Source organism: Ctenopharyngodon idella, chromosome 24 (genome assembly GCF_019924925.1).
Source record: "Ctenopharyngodon idella isolate HZGC_01 chromosome 24, HZGC01, whole genome shotgun sequence".
NCBI classification, from domain to species: domain Eukaryota; kingdom Metazoa; phylum Chordata; class Actinopteri; order Cypriniformes; family Xenocyprididae; genus Ctenopharyngodon; species Ctenopharyngodon idella.
Window position 1 is genome coordinate 17,418,115 of NC_067243.1, and position 18,393 is coordinate 17,436,507.

The 18,393-nt window shown below is 38.4% G+C and overlaps 1 protein-coding gene across 3 annotated transcripts; it reads right to left on the bottom strand.

The window, feature by feature from the left end:
- Nucleotides 1–190: 190 nt before the first annotated feature.
- pkmb (pyruvate kinase M1/2b) lies at nucleotides 191–17,733 on the bottom strand. 3 transcript variants are annotated; one of them, XM_051884506.1, is made up of 11 exons: nucleotides 17,502–17,733; nucleotides 12,410–12,582; nucleotides 12,227–12,318; nucleotides 7,444–7,575; nucleotides 7,158–7,344; nucleotides 6,738–7,008; nucleotides 6,248–6,398; nucleotides 5,999–6,151; nucleotides 5,500–5,666; nucleotides 2,586–2,767; nucleotides 191–570 (listed from the first exon to the last, which is right to left on the bottom strand). In XM_051884506.1, the coding sequence occupies exons 2-11, from the start codon at nucleotides 12,552–12,554 to the stop codon at nucleotides 464–466; spliced, it is 1,587 nt and encodes a 528-aa protein (XP_051740466.1). In that variant the 5' UTR covers nucleotides 12,555–12,582; nucleotides 17,502–17,733; the 3' UTR covers nucleotides 191–463. The 3 variants fall into 3 exon arrangements, with proteins under 3 accessions (XP_051740466.1, XP_051740464.1, XP_051740465.1); XM_051884504.1 differs by having other exon boundaries at nucleotides 17,622–17,640; XM_051884505.1 differs by lacking the exon at nucleotides 17,502–17,733 and adding an exon at nucleotides 14,233–14,361.
- Between the last annotated feature and the right edge of the window lie 660 nt (nucleotides 17,734–18,393).

The window sequence follows — 18,393 nt, forward strand, 5'->3', positions numbered from 1 at the left end:
GAGAAATTACATTGGACTGACCCAATTGTTGAGATTCTGTATTTTCAATTTAGTCCACGGGGTGGCGTTATAGGGATATTTGCTTTTGACAATATGCCTTATGTGAAAGCACACCCTATAAAAACAACGGTAAACAAAACGATATGCTGTTTAAAATAAAATAAAATAAAATAAAGCATACACAGAAAAATAATGGAATTTCACAATATATTAATAAGTTCAGGATACTCAAAAGGTTCACTGTTAACACATACAGTACAGTGCTGATGAAAATAATTTTGCAGTGGGATGAAAAAAGATTAAAAAAAAAAAATCTCATCAACCTCACATGAGTTTGATGGGAATTTAAGGCATGTGAACAAAACCACAAGTCTATTTTTGGAACTTAAATATCTTGATTGGAGGATGAACAGCTGTTTGCATGTGAAAATATATATGGGCTTTACAGTTCATGAGGTTGTGTTCAAGGCACCACAACAATGCGCATGGTGTTGGTGTAGCCAGATCCTGGGCGCCAGCCTGTGACAACGATGATAACGTCGCCAGACTTGAAGTACTTCCGGGTCTTGCCTGAAAATCAAAATGGAGGGTGTGTAAACAAGTATGCCTATAAGTACAAAGGTAAATGGTTTTAGTGTCTGATATATGAATATCAAACACTCTTGACCACATCTAATCGCATATAATCCATGTTTTACTAACTGGATGTTGAATTTCAGTTTGGCTACATGTTAGCTTTAGCTTTAAGGACTTTAAAGTCAGCTGATTCTGATTGGCTGTAAATGTTTTAATCTTCATCAGCTAAAAAAACGTTTGTTCTGAAAGTGATTCCATTATATAATTCCTCTGTGTTATTATCGTTATAGTTATAAGTTGTGTCCCAAATGATGCACTTATACACTATTATGCACTTATGTGCTCAACTGTGTAGAGTATGAATTTTATGAGGTAATTTTGTCATTCAACATCTGAACGACATTTGAGTGTCCAAGAGGTGTCCAACATTCCACACTTCCTTTTTTTCAGTTAATTAAGTGCACCATTTGGGTATTTAAAGTGTACTTTTTCTTTTTGGAATTTTTAGTGTGAACACACTACTTGCACTATTTATACTACAAAACGTCATAGAATAGTGCGCAAGTACGCAAATTGAGGCTAACATGTAGTCTAATATCTTAAAACTTTTAATATATATATTTTTTTAAATTACAACTTTATAGTTATAGTCAGTTTTGGGTGTTAAGCATTATTAAGTATTAAGTATTATGCATTATTATTATATTTTCTCTTGAAAAAGTAAAGTAAGGGATTACACTTAATTTCTCTGTAATTTAATTACAGTAACTTCTGATGTAATTTCATTAAATACTGTATAGACTATATATAGACTATATAATTCTATAAAAAACAATAGTGGATTTAACATACAAATTTAACAAAAGGTATGTTTTTAATCTAACACTGTCCCTTTAAATACTTTGATCAGTTGAAGATGTAATTAGTAACTAGTAATTAATTACTTTTTTAAAGTGACGTATCCAACGCTGGTTATTGTTATTGTCCTTTGTGTAAATGGTAGTGTTCTACTAAATGTTAAAAGGTTAGTTCACCCAAAAATGAAAATAATGTCATTTATTGCTCACCCTCATGCCGTTCCACACCGGTAAGACCTTCGTTAATCTTCGGAACACAAATTTAGATATTTTTGTTTAAATCCGATGGCTCCGTGAGGCCTGCATTCACAGCAATGACATTTCCTCTCTCAAGATCCATAAAGGTACTAAAAACATATTTAAATCAGTTCATGTGAGTACAGTGGTTCAATATTAATATTATAAAGCGACGAGAATATTTTTGGTGCGCCAAAAAAAACAAAATAACGACTTATTTAGTGATGGCCGATTTCAAAACACTGCTTCAGGAAGCTTCGGAGCGTTATGAATCAGCGTGTCGAATCCGCAGTTCGGAGCGCCAAAGTCACGTGATTTCAGCAGTTTGGCGGTTTGACACGCGATCCGAATCATGATTCGACACGCTGATTCATTATGCTCCGAATCTTCCTGAAGCAGTGTTTTGAAATCGGCCATCACTAAATAAGTCGTTATTTTGGTTTTTTTTTGGCGCACCAAAAATATTCTCGTCGCTTTATAATATTAATATTGAACCACTGTACTCACATGAACTGATTTAAATATGTTTTTATTGCTCCCTATGTAGGCCTCACGGAGCCATCGGATTTAAACAAAAATATCTCAATTTGTGTTTCGAAGATCAACGAAGTTCTTACGGGTGTAAAACGGCACGAGGGTGAGTAATTATTGACAGAATTTTCATTTTTGGGTGAATAAATATTGATACATTTTTATTGTGTTTATTACTAAATAAACTACCGTATATATATATATATATATATATATATATATATATATAGTTTATATATATATATATATATATATATATATATATAGTGATTTTCCCTAGCTGCCAAAGGTAACATGCTCGGTAAGTAACTAAAGACTAAATCAATGTGCATCCGTTAGTGTCACACTAGATGAAGTACTAGATTTCTCGAGATGTCTCATTACCGATCTCCAGGGCGAAGCTGACACGTAGATCCACATCCTCAGCCCATACATCATTAGCAGGCTTGGTGTAGAGGATGGGAATGACGCCACGATACAGGTGCAGCTGCCGAGATGTCTGGCCGTTACGGGTCACAGCCATGATAGGAGCACGTGGCCTGTATCTGGAAAGCAGCTGGGCAGACCTGAGGAGACATAGACGGGTCAACGTTTAACACAAAATATTAAAACAGGATTATTAAAGAAATAAAAATAATAAACTGATTTTTAATAATATTGTAGGTTTCTCATACACAACATAAATGCCAGCACTTATCAGTTTTCAAATTGTTGTCACACGGTTTACTGCTACACCTGGCCTAAAATGTAGTACTGTCATCTTGTGTTGACATTGTGAAGCAGCATGATTTGTAAATTATGCGTGGCAGGCCACATATAATATATTTTAATAGACAAGCTGCGGTCTGTTTGAAATTCATCCCCGGGATGGACTTTGGACACTCCTGACACAGACACAAACGACATGTACAACACCGAGCAAAGAACTGAGAGAACACAAGGCTTAAATACACAAGGGAGGCAAATCAACGTAACTGCGAACTGGTGAGTAAAGGCCTTTGCACACTGAGTCCGAAATTTTCATATGCATTTTTTTGTATTCGTGATCCTAAAAATCGGAGTCCTTGCACACTAAGTCCGATGCGTATTAATGAATCCGTTGCGAAAAAAATTAGCAAAACAATACAAAATGGAGTCTTCAAGCAGTGAGCATGATTTAGTTGTCCTCTCTCTTCTTAAAAAGAGAAAAAGAAAGAGGAAATATTGGGTCCATCCATACCCCAAGATTGCGTAGCGAGGAAGGAGAGGGATTATCCTGAGCATTTCAAAGTTTACTTTAGGATGTCAGTGGCTCAGTTTGATGCTTTGCTAGTGATACTGGCACAATCTGTCTTTATATTCTGTCTCTTTATATTCCACACTTTGTTTGTCATACAGTGCTAGATTGCTTTATGCTGTAGACGACATGGATCAACTTGTCAGATGGCATTCAGGATTTTGGCGTTCGCTTGTATGATGGCTCTGAATAGTCAAAACATAACCATAATCAGTAACCATAGAAATGGTGTCTAATGGTGGGAAAATGGGAACAAAGGAAACAGGTACAGGAACTAGAACTAAACCAAAACAGAACATACATTTGACAATATAAAATAATATCATTAATTATATTTCAAATTGAATGTTAAAAATGAACAAAATAAATAACTAAACAGACATGTAAGTTTTGACTTGTTTCTATTAATGTATAAATGCACAAGAGATTAAAGGCACAATATGTAGGATTTTTGGATTACAATATCCAAAAACCACTAGAACAATGTTATATATTTTTTGACTTGTGTACTTACATTATCCCAAATGTTTCCAAGAATGTTTAAATCCAGAGAAATAAGCAATTTTAACCAGGAAACGGACCGTGTCCATGCGTCGCCTATCAATGACATCATACCCGCGTTACCCTCGATTTCCAGTTTTACTTTGTAGAAACCATGGAAACACCAAAGATGCTTCAATATTATGTGTTTTATTAGACAGGTGAGCAACCTTTTTTTTTTTTGATTTACCGCGAGTACCATGTTTTACCATGCCTAATATCGATCTAGCTTACCGCAGTGTGCAACAAGTGTTTCATAGCAGCCGCAGAGGGAACGCAGAGTAGCATTATAGCAACTTACAACACACAAATGTATCTAATATGATAAAACAGCGCTGCTTTACCCCACATATTCATGACCGGAAGAAGCGGAAGCGGCGACTGTGGCATAATAAAAGTTCCGCTGCTCTCGAGCCGTGTGTCGCGCTTGTCTCTCATTAGCAATCGCTCCAGCGGCCTCATTTCTGCTCTACTTCATATTACAGTAACATTAATAATCTCATCCATGAACATGACTTCTGCCCGAGTCTCGTCCCGATTCTTTTCCACCAGCTGTGAGGTGAAGACGACATCTTTCGACATCCTCGAAATCAAGGCATCATCAAGCTTTGTTTTGAATAAGCGACCTCTAGTAGTGAAAATTTACATAGTGTGCCTTTAAAACATTTACAAGCATAGTCAGGACCCCAACACAAAGATATTGCATCATCCTAAAAAGTTTTATTTTACGCTCATGACTGGCTGACAGTGCATTATCCCTCTTAATTGGTTTCCTACCAAATTAATAAACTTTAAAAATTTACTTTGAGTTGAAATGACTTTAGTAACTGAGATTTGTAAGGAACATAAAACTATGTACACAGCATAACTGTCAATTATACAGTTTAGTAACTATTATACAAAATACATGGCAACAGAATGATACAAGTGACCAATCAGAATCAAGTATTCCAGATAGCCGTGCAACAAATAGATATAATTCAACTGCTTGTTTGAAATTGTATCTCCTCTGGTTGAAGTCAGTCTAAAACATGTACTCCTGTATATAAGCATAAATGAGTGTGCACTTTTGCCTCTCTGCAACCTACTGTGGGACAAGTGAATAAGGAGTTTAAATTAGCCTACGAAATGTCAAGGTTCAGGCCTGCAAAGGTCAGACTGCGCTCAGCGCAACAAGATGCATTTCGACCAGCCACAAGGCAAATCGGATAATGTATAAGAGTGACAAAGAGACTCTTTAATGTGGCTAACTAACTCTACACAACTGATAAAATGAAGTTATAAGTGTTTAGAGAAAGCAAAATCTCTCTTAAAATGGCATAAGAAGAGGTGCATCCTACAAAGCATTTGCATTCATAAGATTTACATTCTTCAGTTCATGTGCACAACACTGAGTTAAGGTCACTGTACCTAATATTAGAACCAAGTGTGCGTGTGTAAATGCCACTGTAAGCCTTTTGGGTTATGAAGGGTGTCTCTGACCTGCCAGACTTGGTGAGGACAATGATGGCGCTGGCACAGCACTTGAAGGAGGCTTCCACTGCACCAATGGCCACGGACTCATTGGGGTCACGGGTCAGATGGGATGTACGACGAAGCTCTTCGAACAACTGCCTGTGAAACATGGCGGCCTCTGCTTCACGGGCGATCTGACGCAACGCAAAAAATGTACATGATTTTTAAAAAACGATTCTTGCAGATAACATAATATTAATTAAATAAAAGGCCACTTAAGTTGGTTAACTGGTAATCACAAGGGTAACTGTTAATTGTAGTCAGTACAGTTACAGCAATAGAATTAGCATTTAGCTGCTGTTTAGTTTTGCTAGCTGTGCTTCTAGAGTTAAGAGGTTTGGGGTAAGATTACATGAATGTTCTGCTTAGCAAGCTAATCTTACAGTATATTATTAAAATGTTAGCATTGCTACACTTATTAAGCACCAGTCAGGGCACAGCCAGAATGGGGCGCTCTTGATCGTACCTGGTGCTGTGTGCGCACAGACTCTATTGGGTAATCTCCCTTTGCAGTCTCTCCACTCAGCATGATACAGTCGGCACCGTCGAGCACGGCATTGGCCACGTCGCTGCTCTCGGCACGGGTGGGGCGGGGCTTCTTTATCATGCTCTCCAGCATCTGTCAGTCAAAGAGACAAGCGGTGGATGAACAACAGTCAATTCGTGCTAGCTGAACTGAGCCGGCTCACTTGCTTCTGCATGGTATCATCCTAACCTGTGTGGCGCAGATGATTGGTTTTCCAATCCTGTTGCAACGACCAATCATCATTTTTTGAGCAAGGAACACCTTCTCAGTCGGGATCTCAATACCCAGATCTCCACGGGCAACCATGATGCCATCACTAGCCTCCAAGATCTCATCAAACCTGCACAAATAAAGAAATATAAACTGTTTTCTATGTGAATATATTTTAAAATGTAATTTATTCCTGATTTCAAAGCTGAATTTTCAGCATCATTACTCCAGTCTTCAGTGTCACATGATCCTTCAGAAATCATTCTAATATGCTGATTTGATGCTCAAGAAACATTTCTTATTATTATCAATGTTGAAAACAGTTGTGTTGCTTAATACTTTGTGGAAACCAGGATATAGTTTCTTTCTGCATTTTTTGATTAATATAAAGTTCAAAAGAACAGAATATATATATATATATATATATATATATATAATTTATTTAATATTTCTGTATATTATCACTCACTTGCGTACACCCTCATGGTTCTCCAGCTTGCTTATAATTTTGATGTCCTTGCCTTTCTCTCCGAGCACCTTCCTGACAGCTTGTACGTCAGCAGCCTTGCGGATAAATGAGGCAAAAACCATGTCAACGCCCTGCTCCACACCAAACTGAAGGTCCTGAATGTCCTTCTCAGACACTGCGGGCAGGTCAACACTGGCCCCGGGCAGGTTCACGCCTTTCTTGCTGCCCAACATGCCTCCGTTCTCAATCTCGCAGTTCAGGAAATCAGAACCTGGAACATTCAACAATGTTAACACACTGAATTTTGGCAGTCCTGCCGTGATGTATCACTTTTATTATGTGTTAAAAAGTTGAACATTTTATGTGGTTATGAAAGGAGAGATTAATTGAACTTGAAGTCAACTTTGACTATAAACTCACCAATTTCCTTAACCTTGAGTGAAATAAGACCATCATCTACGTAAATATGGCTGTTCTGCTGCACCACCTTTATGATGTTCTTGTAGTCCAACCACAAGGTTTTCTCATCGCAGTTGTCCTTGAACTTATCATCCAGAGTGAGCTTGATCATGTTACCTTTGACAAGCTTGACCTCCTCAGTGCCACTCTGAAGAAACCACAAACATGATGAGAAATTAGACAAATACATCTATTACAGAGTTTTTAATATTGAAAAGGACATCAGAAAATGAGACGCTGTACTTACGCCCTTAATAAGTCCAGTCCTGATCTCAGGGCCTTTAGTATCCAGGGCAATGGCCACAGGTCTGTACTCAATGCTACCAGCTCCAAAACTCTCAATGGCTTCACGGACATTCTTGATGGTCTCAGCATGGTACTGCATAAAAAGGTTATGTACTGTAAAATTAAGTGTCAATGGTTTTAAATAGTAACTTTAAGTAAGCATAAGAAAGGTCATTTAAATGTAAAAAAAAAAAAAAAAAAAGCATGAACAAGAAGGACATACAATAGTGTCCAATAACACTCCTTTAGAAACATTTAACTATTTTTAGATTATTCTGTGTTTTTTGTTATGCTTTTCTTCTGATTCTTGCTCTCAGAAGGGAGATAACATTTCAAATATTAGTTTTAAGTGAGCATAAGGTGACATCAAAGGTAATCTAAATGTAAAAATATGAGAAATCAACATGAACAAGAAGAATATACAATAGTGGCAAAGACTGATCAGTTAAAAAAATCTCATATATAATACCAAACACAATTTCATCATGCCATCTAGATATGTTTTTTTATTCTTGCTCTCAGAAGAAAGATAAAGTTTTATTGATTGACAGCTCTGAGAACTGTAAAACTCTACCAAATGTTGCAAAATAAAAAGAACAAAGTGAACATGTCTTTGCTGTAACAAGTCTACAGCTGTAATAAGTCTACAGCTCAAATGCCATGATAGTCTCTGTCCTGTCTGTCCAATAGCAGGCTTAAGGCAGAGACAGGGAGGTATATATAGAATCAGGGAGAGTAGGTTATGTTTCCAATGACCCACAGAAGCATTTGACTGCTTCTGAACTCAATGAATAAATATGACTGGTGTGACAGCTTTACTGATAGTTAAAAATTCAAACTAAAATTTTGGTTGTCATCACTCTCCTTACAGAATGTGTAAAAGCAAACAACAAGACAGCCACTTCACAACCATGCCACAACATGTAAAAATGCCTGACAAAAAACTTATGTAAAAAACTGACAAACTTAAGAGGCAAACTCATGAACGATAATGAGGTGCACATGGCTGAGAAGAATAACTGAATCTAATCAGTTACTATGACGAGAAATTCAGGCAGGGTAATAATGCAAAAACAAAGTCCAAAATGAACTGAAACTGTGACAGTACGCCCCCTCCCAGAAAGGCCCGACCTCACACTGGCAGATGAATGGAGGAGGAGGCTCAGGTGGAGGATGGGAATCCAGGAAAGGGGCAGAACAAAAGAAAATCTAGGGTGGTGCAGGTGGTGGTGTGATCCAGGGGATAGCCTTGAGCAGGAATGGCCAGGTAATGATCCAAGCCACAGCCAGGACAACGCCCCACGGTGGCATTGCTGGAGGGAGGAGCCATGGTGTTGAGGGTCTCCCTGTCTCCATGAGGATGAGCGGAGGCAGCATAGCTGATGGAAAATGAGCTCTCAGCACAGACAGAGAGCCGAAGGGCCAGAGTGACAATGAAGATCCCGGAGGCCGCAACAGAGCCGCAGCGACGACCCCCGAGATGGAAGCAGGATACCTAAGGGCTGAGGTGGAGCTGGAGAGACCGAGGGCTGAAGCGGAGCCCGAGGGAGGACAGAGCCATAGGGGTGGAGGGCCGGAGAGCAGCAGACGGCCCTCAAGTCCATGGCAATGTCTGCCCCAGGTGGAGCCGATGGTCCGAGGGAGCCCGGCGGAGCTGAAAGCCCGATGGTCACTGCTGGAGTCAAGGGAGAAAGGAGCGGAGGCGAAGGAGTCAGGACAATTGGTCAAGGTAAAGACAAATAGTCTTTAATAAACTCTAAATATAAATCTAAGAACAGGTAATTGAAGTAAACACAACCTTAACACAAACGAGACTGGACAAACTTAAGAGGGAACACGTGAACTTATATACAAACGATAATGACTAGGAACATGAAATTATCTAGCCATGACTTCCACAGGAGTATAAATATGAGGAAACACAAAGGCCAAATTCCAAAGGATAAAATCGTTCGCCTGGTTCAAGGAGGGGCGACTGCCGTCCATGAGGGGACGGAGGAGTCGCAGCCATTCACCTGAAGCCAGACCTGCTGCTGTCCGCCTTGATGAGGAGGAGCAGGCATAGCGAGGAAACGGGGGGCTCACGGCCATGTGCCCGTAACCGGAGGAGCCGTCGAATAATAAAACACCAACATAAATGTCTCTTGTCTTGCACTGTTGTCACTCCTCCTTTTGTCCTTCTGGAGCTTCTCCGTGGGACTCGAGAACGGAGGATAGTTCGAGTGGCCAAAGTTGCACACAGGGATAAAAAAGTACCCCATGCCCATGGTTAAAACTGCTGGATCTATAATGCTGTGGGCCTATTTTTCAGGTTCTGGACATCTTGTTCAGATACATGGCATCATGGATTCTATCAAATACCAACAGATAAAAAATCAAAACCTGACCGCCTCTGCTAGAAATCTTATAATGGGCCGTGGTTGGATCTTGCATCAGTACAATGATCCAAAACAAACATCAAAATCAACACAAAAATGGGTCACTGAGCTCAAAATTAAGGTTCTGCCATGGCCATCCCAGTCCCCTGACCTGAACCCTATAGAAAACTGAAAAGGAGAGTGTATCAACATGGACTTGGGTTGCACAAAGTATTGAATAAAAGGGTGCCATTAATTGTGGCCAATGTGTATTAGAGAAAAACATTTATTCCATAATGAGATTTTTCCCCCAATTTTCAATTGTTTTACTTCAATGAAAGGTTGTAGATCTTTGAGAATTTTTTTTAAATAAAAGATCAAAACAATTTAATAAATTGTATATGTTGATTTTACATTTTTTAAGAATATTTCATATTTCAAGACTGATTTTCTACTTTCAATCTTGTTTTAAAATGTTTCTTAAAAGAAGTTACCTTGTCTCATAACCACATGAAGATGCTTAGTAATGCTCACTGGACCTCTCAATGAACTGTGTGCTCATATTTACCTGTCATACACTAGAAGCAACTTTGTTAAAAAGAAACATGAGCTTTTGACCTTCTGAAGCCCTGAGCTGGAAATATCTACTGCATCACTTGATGATATCGTGCCTGGTGTAGTAATCTGTAGTAAAAGGTGCCATGCAAAAAAGGTAAAAAGCCATGACTTTTAAAAGGGAGAGGTCAGAGCAGTCTAAACTCACACTCTGGCTTGAGCCCAAGATGACTCTACTCAATGTATCGACCAGACAGATCAGAGCGGCTAACAAGATCAGCTTACAACTTCTGACATTTGAAGAGGCACGAGGGAAATGCCACAATAATGGAGGATCTACAGTACGATGGTACAAACGTATAGTCTGGGTAAGAGGATGAGAGACTTTGTGAAGGCATCTTATTACAAGATTAATAGACTGCTTGATAATATAATTTCAGCAGAAATTGACACAGCAAAGGCCCCAATATACTTTAAGTGTGATCAAAGAACTCACTGGAGTGAGGTAATTTTGAACAAATCAGGCCAAAACGTTCATTTTGTTCTTTCATTTGAAGTTTGTTTCGGGTTTGAAACAGCTTGCCAAAGTGAACTTTCCAAAAAAGTCTGTTCACGCTGGTAAACACCTATCATTGGTCTGTTGTGATGATGTAATAGGTAGGTGTGGCTCTGAGGCTCCACCTTCTTTGACGTGGAAATATTCTCCGGTTCATTTCGTCTGTTCAATCCATCAAGGTCAGACGCAAGAAAAATCGTGAACACTCTGGAGAGCTGCTTTATCGTAGAAACTGAAGTTGTACTTCTAATTAAAAGCGACACTGACACTTTTTTCATGTTTAATACTGTAAAGCTGCTTGCTTTAAAGAAAATCTATTGTATGAAGTGCAATATGAATAAACGTGATGTGACTTCACTGGAGTGCTGATTTGCAGAGCTGGTACAAACATTTGCACATCGCTATAATTATCAGATGCTCAATTAACTGTTATTTTCTAACACTAACTTTTATTTTGTTATTGAGAGGAAAGCGAATATGTTCATTTTGCGTTTGTCGGGTCGTAGAATGTCTGAGAATTGACGTACTGTAATCAGGTGATTGTCCACATCGGTCCGCGTCTGTTAGTGCAGTGTGATTTGGTCTTAAAGGGTTAGTTCACCCAAAAATGACATTTTTGTCATTAATTACTCACCCTCATGTTATTCCAAATCCGTAAGACCTTCGTTCATCTTTGGAACACAAATTAAGATATTGTTGATGAAATCCGAGAGCTTTCTGACCTCCCTATAGACAGCATAACCAATTTCAAGGCCCAGAAAGGTAGTAACTACCGGGTTCTACGTCAGAACGCCAGCTCATTATTGGTCGCCGCTATACACATGAGCAGCACTACGCATGCGGCCAATAATGAGTCGACGTAAAACACGGAAACACTGCACTGTGTTTACAACGTGAACAGCGCACAAAAAGTATTCTCGTTGCTTCATAACATTAAGGTTGAACCACTGTGGTCACATGGACTATTTTAACGATGTCTTTACTACCTTTCTGGGCCTTGAAATTGGTTATGACGTTGCTGTCTATAGGGAGGTCAGAAAGCTCTTGGATTTCATCAAAAATATCTTAAGTTGTTTTCTCGAAGATGAACAAAGGACTTACGGGTTTGAAACGACATGAGGGTGAGTAATTAATGACAGAATTTTCATTTTTGGGTGAACTAACCCTTTAACAGAATGTTGCTGCTAAGGTATTTCAAACTTCTTTTTACCCCAAAGCACAGAACAAAAAGGGAGTATATTAAAATAATATGGTCCAGAATGGATGAGATCATGTACCTCGTGAGTTCCGTGGGAGAAGTTCATACGTGCAACGTTCATACCGGTCTTGATCATCTCCTTTAGTGTCTCCACAGATCGAGAGGCAGGTCCTGCATTAAGATAAAACGAAATATTGGAAACTTTTCCTCAACATCTTGATGGACAGTCTGCATTAAAAACTTCCTAAGGTGGCCCACTAACCGATGGTGCAGACGATGCCTGTGGTGCGAGCCACTGTAGGTTCAGAGTCTATGTCCAGCAGACATAGGTGCTCCAGGAAGGTTTCTGCCATAGCAGCATGCATCTGATGCTGCTGAACGCTGCCCGTAGTCTTCGTCTGAGACATAGCTGGAGCTGTGACTGCTAGAAAAGTCCTGGAAGGAACATGGTCAATGCAAGTTCAGGTGGCTTTTGTAAGGACACTTATTATTTTGAGCATTTTATTCTCCATGGGACACCTTTGACTTTCTTTTTCTGTGGAACAACATCATGTCAGTCCACATTAAAATCAGTGTACTTCTTTAAAGCACAACAAAGGTTATTAAAAAATAATGACTTAAAATGAACTTTAAATGATAAAAAACTGTCATAAAAGTTTGCTCTATTAAAGTACACTTAAGTGGCCTTTTATTTCATTTATATTATCTGCCTGTACAGTATTTTAAAAATATATTTTTAAGATTTGAAGTACACTACAAATGCACAATCAAATCAATACAATTAAAGGGTTAGTTCACCCAAAAATGAAAAACCTGTCATTAATTACTCACCCTCATGTCGTTCCACACACGTAAGACCTTCTTTCAACTTCGGACCATAAATTAAGATGGCTCAGTGAGGCCTTTATTTGTTAAATAAAGTCGTTTTTTTTTTTTTTGGCGCACAAAAAGTATACTCGTTGCTTTATAATATTAAGGTTAAACCACTGTACTCACCTGAACTGTTTTGAATATGTTTTTAGTACCTTTCTGGGCATTGCAAAAGGAAATGATCTTGCTGGTAATGGATGCCTCGCTGAGCCATCAGATTTTATCAAAAATATCTTAATTTGTGTTCTGAAGATGAACGAAGATCTTACAGGTTTGGAACGACATGAGGGTGAGTAATTAATGACTGAATTTTCATTTTTGGGTAAACTAACCCTTTAAGTGCACTTCTTTTCACAAGGGTGAACAATTTTGAAAAGCAAGATTTTCACATAATAATTATTTAAATTAACTTCCAATCCTTGCACACAGCTATCATATGGTTTCATATGATGTTCACATTTAGTTTTATAACTTTTGTAGCAGGTTAGATGAAGAGAAGATCAGTCAACCAGTCTACAGGAGAACACAAACCCTATATTACTACTAATGTAAGATGTGTTTAGATGTTAATAAAACGACACTAATCAACTTCACTTGTATTGGTTTTATGTGTTTATCCTGATGTTTAACCCACAAGTTACATGAAGAGTAACGTTAAATGAGAGCCACTGGCAGCTCTGCCTGAGCCAGAAAGAAAGAGTGGGTTTAAATGCATGACTGCACAAACTCTTACACACATCACACACATTCCAGCAAACAGTGATCTGAGGGTAAAAAAGACTTGTCAAAGTAATAAATAATAGTAATAATAATCATCATCGGGAATAAACATGCATATAAAATAATGTTATAATGTACAATAATCAGCAAATAATATACTGAATTAATATTTAGCAAAATATAAAGATATATTAATATTTTGTTAAATATTAAATCAATAAACACCAAAATATGAAAAAGTTTTGACAAAACAGATTTTATAAATCAACGAACTAAGGGCATAATTTGTTAATAAATAACCATGACAATATGCGAAGGTTAATTACGTGGGGCAAAAATATTTATTTTAATCATATTTAAGAAATGTTTAAAATAAACGTTTATTTTAGAGGTAAAAACGTCTCCGACTATCTAAAGTGTACTTTCAGGTCGTAATAAGTATCTAGTGAGTTTGTTCTGCCCCGTTTAAAGCCTCTGTCGAGTTTCGCCTCCTACCTCAGAAGATGAACGCCTGCAGGAACTTCTGATCTCTTCCACCGTCACTGTCTGAACTTATTCAGTCAGAACTGACCGGCACTACTTCCCACAGCTCTGCGTATTCTTCCGCACTATTATAGTTTGGTCTTTTCAATTTAGTGCATATGATTACATTAACAATATTATTAATACGATATATTGATAATATTTATATATTTCTGTTATATATTAGGTGCTATTTCATCTTGAGCGAATGTAGCTAATCAGACGCCACCTGCAGGTTAATAGGAAGGAAGTTCTTGATACCAACATTTGAAGGAGTGTGCTTTCATTTTGTGATTTAATGAACAAAAATCACAGATTATCTTGCATGATTTCAAATTCCCATCTTGTAAGATTTTTTATTTTTTTATTTTGCATGCCATTTTGATTTTTATTGCTGTTTAAAGTATTGTATTATTCTGTTTAAAGTATTGTATGATCCTAAAAAGAGAACAGTAGAAATGACTATCCCCAACACCCTCACCACTCCTTCATGTCATTTCATAAATACCAGCCATTTCTGGCATCTGGAGTACTAATAATAACTCAAGGCCTACAGCTGAAACTTTGATGCCCATGATAGAAATGCTTGCTCGTTTGATTCGTTGCCCACTCTTGTATGCCATTTCCACAGATCAGGAAAGGTCAGGTCATCTGACGTTTTGCATATATTATATCCAGATATTGTCTGTATTGTCATAATTACTCTGTCATTAAATTCACTACACATACTTACCCTTCAAGTTGATGGATGGGTAACAGCAGGCCTATGAGTGACCTTTAAAAATCCATAGCTTCCTGTCTAACATTAGGTGTAACTAATTCTACCTGCTTTAAAGCCACCATGAAATCAAAATGGACAATACTTATTTTGTATGATTTATTATAAATCACAGATATGTGCACATCATTTATTGATGTGCCCTCGTAATCTTTAATAAAAATAACTCTTCTCTTCTCTGATGACCTGTTTACTGGCGTGAGGGCGGGACAACCTGTCACTCACATGAGATCAACCAATAGCAAACCACAACCATCCAATCAATTCCCCATGGACTAAATCCAGTCCCGCCCTACATTTTTTCTTGTTCAAAAATACGTTTCACTCAGATATACATCACAATAGAGAACTTTCCATTTCATGCCACTATCATGTTTTGAAAAAAAGTTTGATTTGTTGTTATGCAAAATCATTGTCTATCTTTTTGATTCACTCCTAAAGAAGGTTGTAACTGCAATCAGAATGTGAGAGATATTGCAATAGTAAATGCTAAATGTATTTACAGTATATGCTTATATGTTTGCATGACATCAACTATAGGTAATCAGACAACTGGAATACAAGAAATTAACTTTAAGGCCAAAATGACTGCTTCAAGACAAACCAAATGTTTTAGCAGTCATGTACAGTTCAAATTTGTCCACTGGTACAACATGTTCTCCCTGTCATAGGGCATGTCTCAAGGAAACCCTGGACCATTGGCATTCGGAAATCTCAACTAAGCTCCTAAAATACATATAAGGAATGGACACTTTATAGGTATGGGTAATTTCTTATAGGTAATTTCTTTATTATAAAACACATATGGGTTTGCACATTGGTCTAATTTACAGGTTTGCAGACTTAACAAGCACCATGTACTGGTAATGTGATTGTACACTGTATTATAAGAAATTTAGGCTAGAAAGCATCTGCTTAGAACATGAACATTACTTATTGATGTATATTTTTAAAATTGTAAATATTATTTAAATTATTAATCCTTTAATGGTACATTATAATATGTAACTTTTTTGTTCAAAATTGACAACATTTAAATAATGAGTCAACACATCATCAAACCTTCTTCCAAAATGTGTTTTTGTCTTACCCTGATTTACTATGGTAAGCCTGTTTTTTTTAAGCGTTCATATTTTAGACCTGTCAGGATTGTTTTCACAGGAAATTGCGTACATATGTCACTCTCCCATGTGTGTCTCTTTTTATCCGTAAATAGAGAAACGTTGCTCCGGCTACTTTGACGCATGTATGATGTGGGAGTGGCATAGGTTGACATGGAGCACGCTAAATCTCAAACCTCCGGAGGATCACCTGTTTAAAAAAAAAAAGTGATGAGAATATTTTTGGTGCGCCAAAAAAAACCAAAATAACGAATTATTTAGTGATGGCCGATTTCAAAACACTGCTTCAGTAAGCTTCGGAGCATAATGAATCAGCGTATCGAATCCGCAGTTCGGAGCGCCAAAGTCACGTGATTTCAGCAGTTTGGCGGTTTGACACGCGATCCGAATCATGATTCGATACGCTGATTCATTACGCTCCGAATCTTCCTGAAGCAGTGTTTTGAAAACGGCCATCACTAAATAAGTCGTTATTTTGGTTTTTTTTAGCGCACCAAAAATATTCTCGTCACTTTATAATATTAATATTGAACCACCGTACTCACATGAACTGATTTAAATATGTTTTTAGTACCTTTATGGATCATGAGAGAGGAAATGTCATTGCTCCCTATGTAGGCCTCACGGAGCCATCGGATTTAAACAAAAATATCTTAATTTGTGTTCCGAAGATTAACGAAGGTCTTACGGGTGTAAAACGACACGAGGGTGAGTAATTAATGACAGAATTTTCATTTTTGGGTGAACTAACCCTTCAATAATTAATTAATAAATTGCTGTTTATTATTGGGGGGGGGGATAATCACGCGAGATTAAAATGTGACGAGATTTCTCTTCGAGGTAAAACGCTGTCTCATGATATTGCCATGACTAAGTGTAAGGGTGAAAGTAGGATAGAATATGCCACTGCTAGGTTTACTATACGCCTCCACTGTCGTTTTGCTTGTTGTAGAAATAAAACCAATTAATTCAGTTGGATAACGGTCGCTTCAATTCCATCCAGCTCATCCAACGTGAACTGCAGAGTCGTACTTAGTGCAGCGAGAATCAGAGTTCACTGATCACGTGATGAGAGACGAGATGATTGAGAAGACCATGGCGGAGGATTAGTTGCACAACAGAGCAGTGGCGTGCACAAGGGGCGTGCCCCTTTGATCGCGAAAGTGAAAGTGCCCTTTGTGGTCGCATCGCGGTGCCCCCGCGTTCCCATTTCTCCCCCCTGGAACGCGATTTCTACCACGGGAGAAACCCACAACAAACCCGGGACGCGCTTGCGCCCCTGCCCTCGCGGAGGTCTGTGCACGCCACTGCAACAGAGCCTAAGCGTCTGGTAAATGTCTTACCTTGTAGAATGCGTGTGCAACACCACCACTCCTGATCGCAAAATCGAAAGCGAAAGTAAAATGCGAGCGCGGTGGCTCCCTGATGCATGCAAATATCTCCCAATATGAAAGCTATCTTACTGTGCGTTCACACCGCCGCCGGCGAGAGCGTCAAAGTGACAGGAAGTCATTCATTTTCAATGTGAGCCGGAAGCGAGCTCCAGCGAGAGCGGCGCGGCGCGTCTTGGACAGTGAGAGGTCAGGTCAGGTCAACTTTATGGTAATGAGCTATGGCGCGGTTAAATGACAAGTTGTGGCAACCAATCGGAATCCTCTCAAGCGAGGACCTCTACATTCCGATTAGTTGCCGCCGAACCACGTCATAGCTCATTACCATAAAGCTGACCTGACTTCAACTCTCCTCGACGCTCTCACCGTCCAAGACGTGCCGTCACATTGAAAATGAATGACTTCCTGTCACTTTGACGCTCTCGTCGGCGGCGGTGTGAACGGCTGGGCTGTGTAGTTGTAACCATATCTTAGATCTTAATCGTGCTTGAAGAAAAATGTATTCTCTATTTACACATTGAATATTGAGAGAGTACTTTGATTATGGTTGCACTTTTTGTTTGCACTTAATAAGACTAAGATCATTTTTATTTATACTGTTTTTATTTCTATGATGCAAAAAAGAAGTTCATTTAGGAGGTCAAAAGTTGTAGAATCTCATAATTCATGTACAGTAAGGTCTGAAGAGACTTTTGTTGTCTTTTACTGCACATGATAATTCATACTCAGAAAGTAGAACTGAAATGACATCCATTACAAGATGATTAGTTAAAACATTTAAAATGCACCTGCAGACTATTTTTCTAGTCATGTATTTCATCATGAGGATTTCTTAAGAATACTG